Source organism: Chiloscyllium plagiosum, unplaced genomic scaffold, assembly GCF_037043375.1.
Source record: "Chiloscyllium plagiosum isolate Xiang-an unplaced genomic scaffold, Cpla_swu_hap1 HiC_scaffold_2, whole genome shotgun sequence".
In the NCBI taxonomy this organism is placed as follows: Eukaryota; Metazoa; Chordata; class Chondrichthyes; order Orectolobiformes; family Hemiscylliidae; genus Chiloscyllium; species Chiloscyllium plagiosum.
Genome location: NW_028270140.1, coordinates 44,755,597 through 44,768,243, shown reverse-complemented (window position 1 = coordinate 44,768,243; position 12,647 = coordinate 44,755,597). Strand labels below are relative to the sequence as shown.

Sequence of the window (12,647 nt, the reverse complement as noted above, 5' to 3'; positions counted from 1 at the left end):
TTCACAATATCCTTTCTGAAACAAGGAGACCAGAACTGAATGCAATATTCCAAAAGTAGCCTAACCAAAGTCCTGTACAGCTGCAACATGACCTCCCAACTCTGATACTCAACACACTGACCAACAAAGGCAAGCATGCCAAACACCTTCATTATTCTGTCTATCTGCGACTCCACTTTCAAGGAACTATGAACCTGTACTCCAAGATCTCTCTGTTCAGCAACAATCCTCAGAACCTTACCAAGAAAGCAGAGAGGAGGAATAAAACACACCATTCTCAGGATAGCAGACCATCACAACAGAAATTCCACAATGATCAAGGCTAGACCCACAACTGTTCACAACTGACATGTTTTCCAATGTGGAGGCAATTGGAATATTTCCATAATGATACCAAACAAGGCGTGAACACAAGTTGTAAGGAGATGCAAGGAACATTCATTTGGACTTGGAGAGGTCAAATGAATGATAGAACAGACAGAATATAATGTGAATAATAGCGAAGATACTCATTTTGGTGGAAAAACAGAAAGCAGGTTATTTATTAATGATGAGAGAATGGAAGTGCAGGAGCCCAAAGGGATCGGTAAATACTTCTCCTTGAATCATTAAAAACTGTCTGGAAGTATAAGTAATTAAGGTGGCACCATTCTGTTGAAAGTAATTTCAAAGGCATTTGTGTACAGGGATATAGAGGTCTTGCTGTAGGTGAGACCTCACCGAGAGTAATCTGTACAGTTTGGATCTCCCTACCTATGGAAGGACACACTTATCACAGAAGTAGTTAATTGGGTTGTTCACTAGATTCATGTCTGGGGTGGTGGGACAGTCCCTGGCTGGTGAACCTAGAATCAGATTACATAATCTCAGATTACTAGCACGTCATTGAAGACTGAGATTGGAAAGACTTTCTTCACCCAGAGGTTTGAGGAAGATAATTTATTGAGCAGGTTCAAGATAGATGTCAATAGGTTTCTGGTGACTAATCACATTAAGGCATATGGAGATAATGTATGAAGGTGCTATACAGGAGATGATTAGCTGTGACCCACAATGGATGGACAGCCTTGATGGGCTGAATGGCCTCCTTGTGTTCTTGCATATTTCCTTGTTGCAAAGTCATTGTTTCGTTGCTGCTGTAAAAGTTTTATTCATATCCCGCTACTAACAACATTTGCCATAACCTGCCCCAAAATCTGCTAAGGCCAAGACTTGAGTCATTTTGAATTTTACAGATTTGAGTTTAAAAACTTATGTATGGGCAAATTTGGACTATTCGGGGCTTAAAGCGCATGGCAAAACTGTGGACAAGGAGTTCCTGATGAATTGAACACTACAACCTCATTAATAAAATATTCTTCTCAATCCCCTTTAACAGTCAACAAAATGGACAGACTGGAAAAGGGCATAGTGACTAATATCAACTGCAGGAGCCCATGGCTCGGGACTGTCGAAGATTATCCCCACTGGCCACAACAGAGGCAGATGACAATCACAGAGGGGAAGGGAACTGCTGTGACTGGCAGAGTGAATGCTAAGGGCTCCCTGGAGGGGTTTGGGTCCAGCACATCTTCTCCCCCGATCCATAAACAGTGCTGGAAAAAACACAAGTAAATATCCTGCTTGATTCAGTTCCTGATCCTGGGTGTACTACGTCTAGTGATCTTCCTTCCTTGAATATCTATATATGGGCAGATTACTAACTAAGCAATCCAATCTTGCAAAACTCACAAGGTAATACCCAATGTTTGATGGAATTTTCTGATTGAACAGTACCAGGTGAACAATCCCAAGTATGCTAAGAATTACACTAACAATTTTAAATGAATGAGTTGGGTTTCCAATGTGACTCATTAACTTGAGCTTGCTAGAAATGGCAGATGTTCATGGGCAGGGATCCATCCTCTGGATAAAGTAAACATAGTACAGGTCATGTGCCGCATTTGAATTAAGAAAAAAAGTGTAGGGAAAGTTGTTCCCTGTTAGATTCTCTTTGGAAATGTCCCAACCAAAGCTGACTTGTCAATTGATTTGCACCCTTTTCTCATAACTTATAAATTGTTGCTCCTAATTAATTTTTGCATTCTTGAATCACGAGTGTACAATGAAAGCCCTCAACAGCATGTCTCTCTTTCTCAGCAATAAGTGTGTCTTACAAAAAATCTGTATTATGTCATACTTACCAAGGTCTTGCTGTCCTGTTTGATTATGGTGACTATTCTCCCCTCGGAGGAACCATCTTTGCTTGCTTGCTTGATGCTGACATTGATGATATCGGGGAAATCACAATAAGGCTGTAGCTCCTGCCAACAGAGATATACGTTATGACTTTGGTATTTTGATTTCTAGCTTAGCAGCTATAATGAGCTTTTCTGAAGTTACTCTGTTCTTCTGTGGTCATAGCACGCCATGAAAAGTAAAGCTATTTCCTATGTTCCTGGTTCTGGTAATCAGATAAATGGATTCTTTTGCATTTCTATTCCTCTTCAAACTGCTTTACTTACAAGCAATTGCTTCTGCTTAGTTTTGTTTTTAGATTTTGTATATTATAGCTATTTAACAGATGTGCAGAGTTGGCACTAGTTCCCATGTGTACAATGGGTTTTATTCACAGTGCTTTAAAAGAGCTATTCCAAACTTCAACTATAGAAAGAACTGGAATCTAGAGGTTATTTCCTTCGCTCACTCTCACCCCAATTCCACATCCAGGCTTAATCAAGCAAACACAATGAGTGTTAAAAGTAAACAGAAACAAAACCAGTGAGGTGTTAAAAGTAAACTGACTCTCATAACCAAACAAAGCCAACTGAGTAGGGTACTCAGTAGAACATAAAACAGTCTAGATGAATAACAGATGTATATAAAGGATAAAGGAATACAAAATTTATGCTGATAGCGTTAAGTTGTGGGTAGTCTTGCATGGAACAAATAAATATGGACCAAATGGACTGTTGCTGTGCTGAGAGTTCTGGGCAGGAACAGAGTTATATGGAGAAAGAGAGTGAAGAATGAGGGATAAATATGTTTCACTTAGTCCAGTGTCTGTCACTGCTCATGCTACACCACATGACAACTCAGCTGGAGCTGGTCAATTTATTCTTCATGACATGGCGTCAGAACTAGTGCACCATGTCCGATTGGTACATGGCGATTAACGGATATAGAAATATGCTTTAAATTATTCAAAATCTAGATCAGGCTGGTTGTGCCTGAAGTAAAAGAAGAGGAGGAGAGAGATGTTATGTATTTTAAACTATTTCAACTCTTTCACATACTCTTAAATTTCATGGCCCTTTGAAGTAATTCCCTCATCGAGATTGCACAATTGAAAGGGATTTGCTTCTGGTATCATTGCTTCCTCAGCCCGTCATCAGTGGGACTACCCTGGATCTTCACTCAGCAGTTTCCATGATGACAACATAGCCAAATCGGAGTATTTACGAGGGGAGAAAATTTCTGATGTTTCCTATTTTAGGACCTGAAATGGGCAGCATATGCACAGACTTACATGTCCAAACTTGGAAGGTCAAAGGCTGGAAGCTCAAAGTTCAGCGTCAGGCCTTGTTATCTTTGTTTGGACAATTGCAAGCACCCACGGTGTCATTGTAAGGGCCTTATTCAGGATCTTGTAGCAACCTTGTGAATAATGTTGTGTAGCTGCACATCATGGAGTATAAACAGTATATTTGAGAGGCGTTAGAACATGTGACATTACATTGCACACTGAAAGAACCGGACTGCAACAAATGAGGGTGGAAAACTTAAATAAGCATACTATGATGAGCATAAAAAGAAACCAACTTAATCCTTTTCTAATGTAATGACAACTCAGTTTCTAGTATATTTATCATAACCATATACTTCAGTATTAGTATGAATGTATGATAAAGAACATTTCTTTGAAGTATAAGCTTGAAGGAGGTTCTTGACTTTGCTTATTCCTTGCTTGGTGTATCCTGAACCAAATCTCAGTGTATTTATAAGGATCAATACTGTCAGCAGCTAGCCAAAGAGAGGGAAGCAGACAGACAGGCAACATCACTTCGGATCAATGTGACCTCCTCCCTCTATGAGCCCCAATTTCACAAATCACACAGACCTTTCCCAAACTACACCTAACTTTCTCATCTCTAATGTCTCATATGGGGATCTGAGGATTGGTGTTCAAGCTCCAGCCATTGCCTCTCCCCGTGCTGCTGAGTTCTGGAGTTGCTGGCCTTTGATTGATAGGCGGGCAGGCCTTCTTGATCCAGGTTCATAATTCCCGGATTGTTGAAAGATCCGGTGGATTCTCTGACTAAAGTAGGTCATAGGTTTCTCACCAGAAAACTCTTGGTTTTGGAAAAAGTCTACAAGTTGAACATTTCTGACCATCGTTTGTAAATAGTTGAAGCCTAGGAATTGGGCCTTGAGGCGTTGTGCTCATTACAACCTGAAACCACGAAAGTAATTTGTTTATTCTTACTGTAATGTTCTGACTGTCAATGAATCTATAACCCAAGTGAATATATTGTCCTTAATACTAATAGCTCTAATCTTACAGAATGTAGCCTCATAGATAGGATTCATGTACAGCACAATACAGCAACTCTTTTCCTCCCTTCCCCCTCTTTTCTCTGCTCCTCTTTATAATTGTAGAAGAATCTTTTTTAAAATCACAAGTACAATAAGAGCATTCTGGTTACATTAACTTAATTTGAGAATAAAATGAATAGTAGTGCTAGTAAAATCTTTTTTTAAAATACATGGTATTTATTTGGACAGACATCACCTACCAATTATTTCCTGTTCATTGCAATGTTCAGCATAATTTGTGACTCCTCAGTTACTGAAGCAGTCCATATCCAAATGCAACAAAATCTTGGACAATTCCCATATTTGAGCAGGTAACTGACAAGTAATATCCACACCACACAAGTGCCGGGCAGTGGCCACTTCAAAAGAGATAATCTGACCATTATCCCTAGATATTCAATGTCATTACCACTGCAGTATTACCTAACCCTAACCACTAGCAATATCCTGGGTGATTGCCATTGACTACAAACAAACTGGACTAAGCATATAAATGTAATGGTTACAAGGACAAGGCCAGAAATCTTGCAGCAAGTAACTCATTTCCTGACTCCCTAAAGTCTGTCCACCATCTACAAAGCACCTCCATTTGCCTGGACGAGTGCAGTTCCATCACTCAAGAAGGTTGACACCATTCAGGACAATGCAGTCTGGTTGCTTGGCACCACATCCACAAACATCTACTTCCTCTACCATCTATGCACTATAGCAGCAATGTGTACCATCTACATGATGCACTGTAGAGATTCATGAAAGTTCCTCAGACAACATTTTCCAAACCCATGACCACTACCAACTAGAAGGACAAGGTGAGAGATACATGGGAACACCATCAGCTGCAAGATCCTTTCACAGCCACTCTCTCTTGATTTGGAAATATATCCCTATTTCTCCAGTATCACTGGGTCAAATCCTGAAATTCCCTCCCCAATGACATTGCTGCCATTGTGCGAAAGGCAAATGGACTAAAGTGGTTCAAAAAGGCAGCTTACCATCACCTTTTGAATGGCAACTGAGATCGGTTAATAAAAGCAAAAAATGAAGCGTGAAGATCTGGTACAGGAAGTTAAGTGATATTGGTCTGAGGTAACAGATAAGCTTCTACGTGACTGCTGGAGTCGATGGACAGGTCCATATTCAACACCATAATTCAAACCAAGCTCATCTCTAAATCTAGGACTCTTCTCTCTCTTCTGCAACTGGATCATTGAATGCCTGACCTGTAGACTGCAATCAGTAAGGATAGGCAACAGCACCTCCTCCACGAGGATCCACAATAATGGTCCCCACTAGGCTGTATACTCAGCCCCTTACTACACTCGTTATACACTCACGATTGTGTAGCCAAATTCAGCTCTAACTCCATTTACAAATTTGCTGATGACACCACCATAGTGGGTTAGATCGTAAACAATGATGAGACAGAGTACAGGAACAGGTCGGAGAGCTTAGTGGCATGGTGTAAAGACAACAATCTCTCCCTCAATGTCAGCAAAAAGAAAGAGTTGATTATCAACTTCAGGAAGCAGAGTGGAGAACACGCCCCTTGTCTGTATAAATGATAGAGGTGGAGGTGGTCAAGAGCTTCAAGTTCCCGCCAGTAAATAACACCAACAATTTGTGCTGGTTCATTTACATTGACCTTATGGTCAAGAAAGCACACCAATGCCTCCATTTCCTCCGAAGGATGAGGTAATTTGGCATGCCACAATGACTCTTAGCAATTTGGTGGGTGGCACGGTGGCACAGTTTGTGGGTGGCACTGTGGCACAGTGGTTAGCACTGCTGCCTCACAGCGCCAGAGACCCGGGTTCAATTCCCGCCTCAGGCGACTGACTGTGTGGAGTTTGCACGTTCTCCCCGTGTCGGCGTGGGTTTCCTCCGGGTTCTCCGGTTTCCTCCCACAGTCCAAAGATGTGCAGGTCAGGTGAATTGGCCATGCAAAATTGCCCGTAGTGTTAGGTAAGGGGTAAATGTAGGGGTATGGGTGGGTTGCGCTTCGGCGGGGCGGTGTGGACTTGTTGGGCCGAAGGGCCTGTTTCCACACTGTAAGTAAGTAATCTAATCCAATCTAATCTAAAAAAAAAATTTAATTGATGCACCATAGAAAGCATCCTATCCGGATGCATCACAGCTTTGTGTGGCAAATGCTCCGTGCAAGAAATTACAGCCAGTCCAATACGGAAGCCAACATTCCTTCCACTGCCTCCAGGCATATTGTGTGTTTGCTTTCAATAGCAGAGGGATTGAGTTTAAGAGCCGCAAAGTTATGCTGCACCTCGAAAAAGCCCTGGTTAGACCACACTTGGAATATTGTGTTCAGTTCTGGTCGTCTCATTACAGGAAAGATGTGGAAGCTTTAGAGATGGTGCAGAGGAGATTTACCAGGATGTTACCTGGACTGGAGGGCATGTCTTATGAAGAAAGGTTGAGGGAGCTAGGGATTTTCTCACTGGAGCGAAGGATGAGAGGTGATATGATAGAGGTGTACAAGATGATGAGAAGCATAGACAGAGTGGATAGCCAGAGACTTTATCCCCATGACAAAAATGGCTGTCACAAGGGGACATAATTTTAAGGTAATTGGGGGAATGTTTAGGGGAGATGTCAGAGGTAGGTTCTTTACACAGAGAGTGGTGGATGAGTGGAATGCACTGCCAATGGTAGTTGTAGACTCAGATACATTAGGGACTTTTAAGTGACTCTTGATAGGTATATGGATGACAGTAACATGAAGGGTACGTAGGTTAGAGCTGAAAGTGTGTTGCTGGAAAAGCTCAGCAGGTCAGGCAGCATCCAAGGAGCAGGAGAATCGACGTTTCGGGCATGAGCCCTTCTTCAGCCATTCCTGAAGAAGGGCTCATGCCCGAAACGTCGATTCTCCTGCTCCTTGGATGCTGCCTGACCTGCTGAGCTTTTCCAGCAACACATTTTCAGCTCTGATCTCCAGCATCTGCAGTCCTCACTTTCTCCAGGTACATAGGTTAGTTTGATCTCAGAGTAGGATAAAAAGTCGGTGCAACATTGAGGGCCGAAGGGTCCGTACTGTGCTGTACTGTTCTTTGTTCTATACCTCTCACTGCCTTGGGAAAGCAGCCAACATTATCAAAGACGCCTCCCATCCTGGTTATATTTTCTTACTCCCTCTTCTGTCAAGCAGAAGATGCAAAACTTTGAAAACATATCAATAGATTCAAGAACAGGTTTTTCCCCCACTGTTACCAGACCTTTAAGTGGACCTCTCATATACTGAAGTTGATCTTTCTCTACATCTTCCCTGTAGCTGTAACACCACTTTATGCATTCTGTCCTATTACACTTGTTTAAGGTACGATTTGCCTCGATAACATGCAAAATAATACTTAACACCGTGTCTTGGTACAGGTGACAAGAATAAATAAATCACACCAAATGCTGGTCCAGCCAAAATACTCATCCCATAAGTGAATTGAAAGAAAACAAATGATTTGTGCATGAATCAGTATCTGACTTAGCTATGTAGGCCAGAAAAGCTCTAATTTTCATGCCAGATGTGTGCTGACTTGGTTGATCTCAACTTCTGTACTGGCAAGTGTGCTAACATATCCCTGGACCTGGTAGGAGTAAAAAGCCTAGGGTTTGGACTCTTGATTCATTACATATCCAATACATATGTACATATGCATGTATGCCTGCACATGTACAACTGTGTGTGAAGATGGGTGTGAAATCTATGGGGGCGAGTGTGCTGGTAATAAGAAAAGACTGTGTTAAGTTCAGGTATAATGTAATTTATATCCTGACATCTTATGATCATTCATGATGTAGATTTACACAAGAATGAATGAATGTTAGGAAACAAGTAAGATTGGGGTTTGGAGGTGTGGGAAATAATGAGGTACAAATCATACCCTTGGTACAGAGTCTACTACGAGTTAACCTGGGTCACCCATCCATAGCAACAAACTGCAGTGATAGTGTGAAGTCACTTACATGGGGAGCTAAGACAGGAATGAATACTGAACAGTATTAGCATCACAGCTAAGACAGAAATAAATTTAACCACAGGCACCCAATTTTAAAGATATTCACTAATGACTTCTATCCAAATAGGTCATAAAAAGATAGGAAAGTTGTACCTAGTACCTAGGGCCAATTAGCTCTTCGTTTTGGCTCCACTAATCAATCAATCAATCAGATCACAGCTGATCTATTGATGGTATCACCTTCATATTCCCATCTGCTTCTTTGATTCTGTTGTCTATGAATAAATTCAACAACACAATTTCCACTGTTTTCTATGGAAGTGAATTTCACAGACCATTGATTCTTTTGGAAGAGAAAGAACAAAAGTTCTTAATTTCCGCCTTCAATGAGATATTTTATTCTTCAACTGCGTCCCCTTATTCCAGTCTCCACAACAGAGGAAACATCTTCCCAGTATCCACTCCATTAAAGCATCTTAATTTTACATGTTAAGGAAGACCATCACTTATTCTTCTAAACTGCAATGGGTATAGGCAAATCTGCTTAACATTTCCTCAGAACATAATTCCCTCAATCCAGGAATGAACTGAACAAATCTTGTCTGAATTGCTTCGAATGAAATAACATCTTCTTTTATCAAATAAGATGACCAAAGCTGTACACAGAACACCAGATGCAATTTTACCAAAGCCCTGTGCAGCTACAGTAAAATGTTCTTAGTCTTATATTCTACTCTCCTTGTTACGAATAGCAGCACTTGATTTGTCTTCCGAATCACTAGTTGTAGCTACATATCAAATATTTGTGATTCATGAACCAGGATATACATATTGTACCTTACCACCAAATTCGGTAATCTCTCTCCATTTAAATCGTATGCTGATTTTCTATTCATCCTGCCAAAGTGAACACGTTCCTATTTTCCCCATGTTCTGCCACATTTGATCACTCATTTCATCCATCTTTTTGTAGGCTCTCAATTTCCTCTTGACAGCTTACTTCCTCATCTATTTTGGTAAATTTAGCTACTATACGTTAGGTTCCTACACCAAAGTCATTGGCATGGATTCTAAGTTGTTAATACCTCAGCACTGAATCCTTTGACGATCCACTCATTACGGCTTGCCATCTCATTGACCAATTTACTCCTATTCTCTGCTTCCTGTTAGCATTTCATGAAGGTTTTATCCAGCAGCACATGGAGTTGAAATTACGGAATGCAAATTCACAGCAGCAACCCTCTAAACCTGATATTTTTAGGAAGAAAAGGCTACAGAATAACACTTAAGTCTAGGAAGTTAAAATGTAAAGACTTTAAATAAAAATTATACAGGTGTCGTTGAGATAAGATTAGTCACTCAGCATGTTTTCATGACGGGATTTTCTTTGGAAAATCCGTTATTCTGTGGAACACATCACAATCTCAGTACTTATCTTCATTTAATTACTCAGACATTACACATTCACTGAATGTTATTTCTCTAGGTAAGGTCAACTGTTTGACTTTCTGCAAAGTGTCAGGAAAACATTAGTTATGCTTTCAGGGCTTGTAGATGGAAAAGGATTGGTGTCATCAGTTCTATTGCTGTTGGCTCACTCCTAGACAGATCAAGTTCAGACAAGGTAACAGAACTAAGCAAACATAATGACTGCTCTTTCATCCAGCCAATCAGTTAATTTATTGCAGAACTGCACTGTGCTCATCAGTACTAATTGCTTTTGCGCAATGTCCATTCTGTTCAATTGATTATCATGATAGTGGTTGGTCACAGTCAATTTCTCCCTAGCTGTAGTAGCTTTTATGGACATTAAAATGGCAGCAAAATTTTAGAACTTCATTTTATTATCCACCAGTTATTCCAAATCTTCACTTCTAATAAAATGCATTCTAGCCCTGTTCATCTCAAACTTCACATCTATCTCCATCTCGATGTCCCCTTATTAAACATTGTGCCCTTCATGTCACTGTCTCTTATGCTCTTCAGGTTGTGTTATTAGGAACTCGGTACCTAAAATTCTCCAACTTCACTTCCTTTTCAAGTTTCTCAAAACTCATGTCCTTGACATGTTCCTATTTCTTAATTTCTCATTTTCTGGCTTGTAATCCATGTTCTATTTCCTGTAAAGGAAGGTGCCCTGTGACCTGTTTGTGTTAGGAGTGTTATTTACCAAACAGCAATAGAAAAAAAATACAAAAATTACAACAATGGGCCTGTACAAGAGAATGAATTTAGATATTCAATATATTACTTCCAATGGAAGTAACGATAGCAGCTCATTTCAATTTAGCTCTAGCCACATGATAACACATATTAAAACAAGATACTGATAGATAATTCATTCTGTGGTTCTTGATACTGTGCAAGATAAATCTGTTGGAAGCAAAAATCAAGGTTGCTGGAAAAGCTCAGCAGGACTGGCAACATCTGTGCAGAGAAATCAAAGTTAACATTTTGGGTCGAGTGACCCTTCCTCAGAAAGATAACTTTGCCCACCTTGAAGTTCTGCTCCTTCTCTGATGGAATTTCCAGACCAATCTTTGTTCTTGCCCACTGACATTTATTTCACTGTCCCCCCTGGTGTCTGACCAGGTACATTTTGTTTCCATAGCCACATCACATTCCTCAGTGACTGCATCTGGCTCAGACTCACCCCACATGGATTCCAACTGAAGTTTCATTCCTTGTGCTTTGAATCCACCCAGGATCACAAGTATCTCTATGATGTTCAATGTTCCACAGACAGCTGCTCCTACTGCAATCTGATATTTACACTCAGGAGTGTGGTATCACATGCACTCTCTCGGCCTTGCTCTCCATTAGCATTGCATCACACTGGCTCAGCGCTGCACCAATCCGCATTTCCACTTCATCCTCCGACTCATTTGCTGTGCTAACCTTTTCTTCTCCTTACAGATAGCAACGCCCACAAGATGCAACAACTCAATAATACCCACAGCCTCTGAAACCTTCCATCCCTCCACTTCCCTCTGACTTGATCCCCTCCATAACGCCATCTCCTGTCCGAATTCACCATCCCTCCTAACCTGATCTCCGATGCTGAACATTCTGTACTTAACGAAGGCCTCAGAGTCCCCACTTTAATTAATTTGGACACAATATGACGTTGAACTCTTCTTCCACCACTGAAGTTCTGAGGAAGGGTTAACCGACCCGAAACATTAACTTTAATTTCTCTTCACAGGTGGTGCCAGAGCTGCTGAGCTTTTCCAGAAACTTCTGTTGTGTTTGTAATTCACAGCATCCACAATCTTTCGTTTTTTTACATCTGTTGGAAGCACACTCTTAACATAGTATTTCTCATTTTATTCAAGAAAATATGAATGCTCCTTAAACCCAATTATTTAGAAGAAAAGATCTCTCCTTCAGTTGGCTCACTTTCCAATCAAAAGTGCTCAAATCAAAACAGGTGGCAGCATTATCCATTTGACTTTGGCATCAAATTCAAGTCAAACGCAAGAATTAAAATAAAGAATAGCCTCATTTATGGTGAGGAGACTACAACCATCTTGTCTGAACAAGTTGCTAGCAGATGCACAAGGTCAGTTAGAACAGAGCTCTCTGTGCTCTTTTTTTACATCCAGCTCACACCAAGGGAAGATGTCTTGTCTCCATTCTCACTGATCCCAGTGGTGGTATTTTTAAATGTATCACACCAAGGGTGTGAGTGCAAAACCATATTCCTTTATTCACATCCTCCATGCTCTCTCCAATTTTACAACATCAATTTCAAGAGCAGAAGCTCATCTTTCGTCTTGGCATTCTGCAGCATCTGATCTGAACATCTCAAACAACGTTGAATTGTATTCTCTGTTTGTCCTGCTGTATGTTCCGATCAATAAGCCATTGATTTAATTGCCCACTTGTAAGCTCCGTGATTCACTCACTGAGTTTGACTGTATTGACTGTTGTGCAACATTCAGAAATGCTCACTTTCCAATTTTAAAAAATCATTTACAGACTGCGAAACCAACTGGATGTAGACTTGTGAAGCAATTCACATTTTATAACTCTTAAAATATGTAAGTTGGTCTGCTTGCATTTATTGGCTTCAGACACCATTTCACATCAGTTGAAGGCTTATAT

At 40.6% G+C, this 12,647-nt stretch overlaps 1 protein-coding gene across 5 annotated transcripts in view; it reads right to left on the bottom strand.

The window, feature by feature from the left end:
• LOC122562420 (tyrosine-protein kinase JAK2) overlaps nucleotides 1–12,647 on the bottom strand; it is a 270,607-nt gene that overhangs the window by 66,351 nt on the left and 191,609 nt on the right. For all 5 annotated transcript variants that reach the window (XM_087996459.1, XM_087996471.1, XM_087996450.1 and 2 more), the window contains one exon: nucleotides 2,184–2,303. In XM_087996459.1, the coding sequence (XP_087852585.1) occupies nucleotides 2,184–2,303 (120 nt within the window). The remainder of the gene's footprint in view (nucleotides 1–2,183; nucleotides 2,304–12,647) is intronic.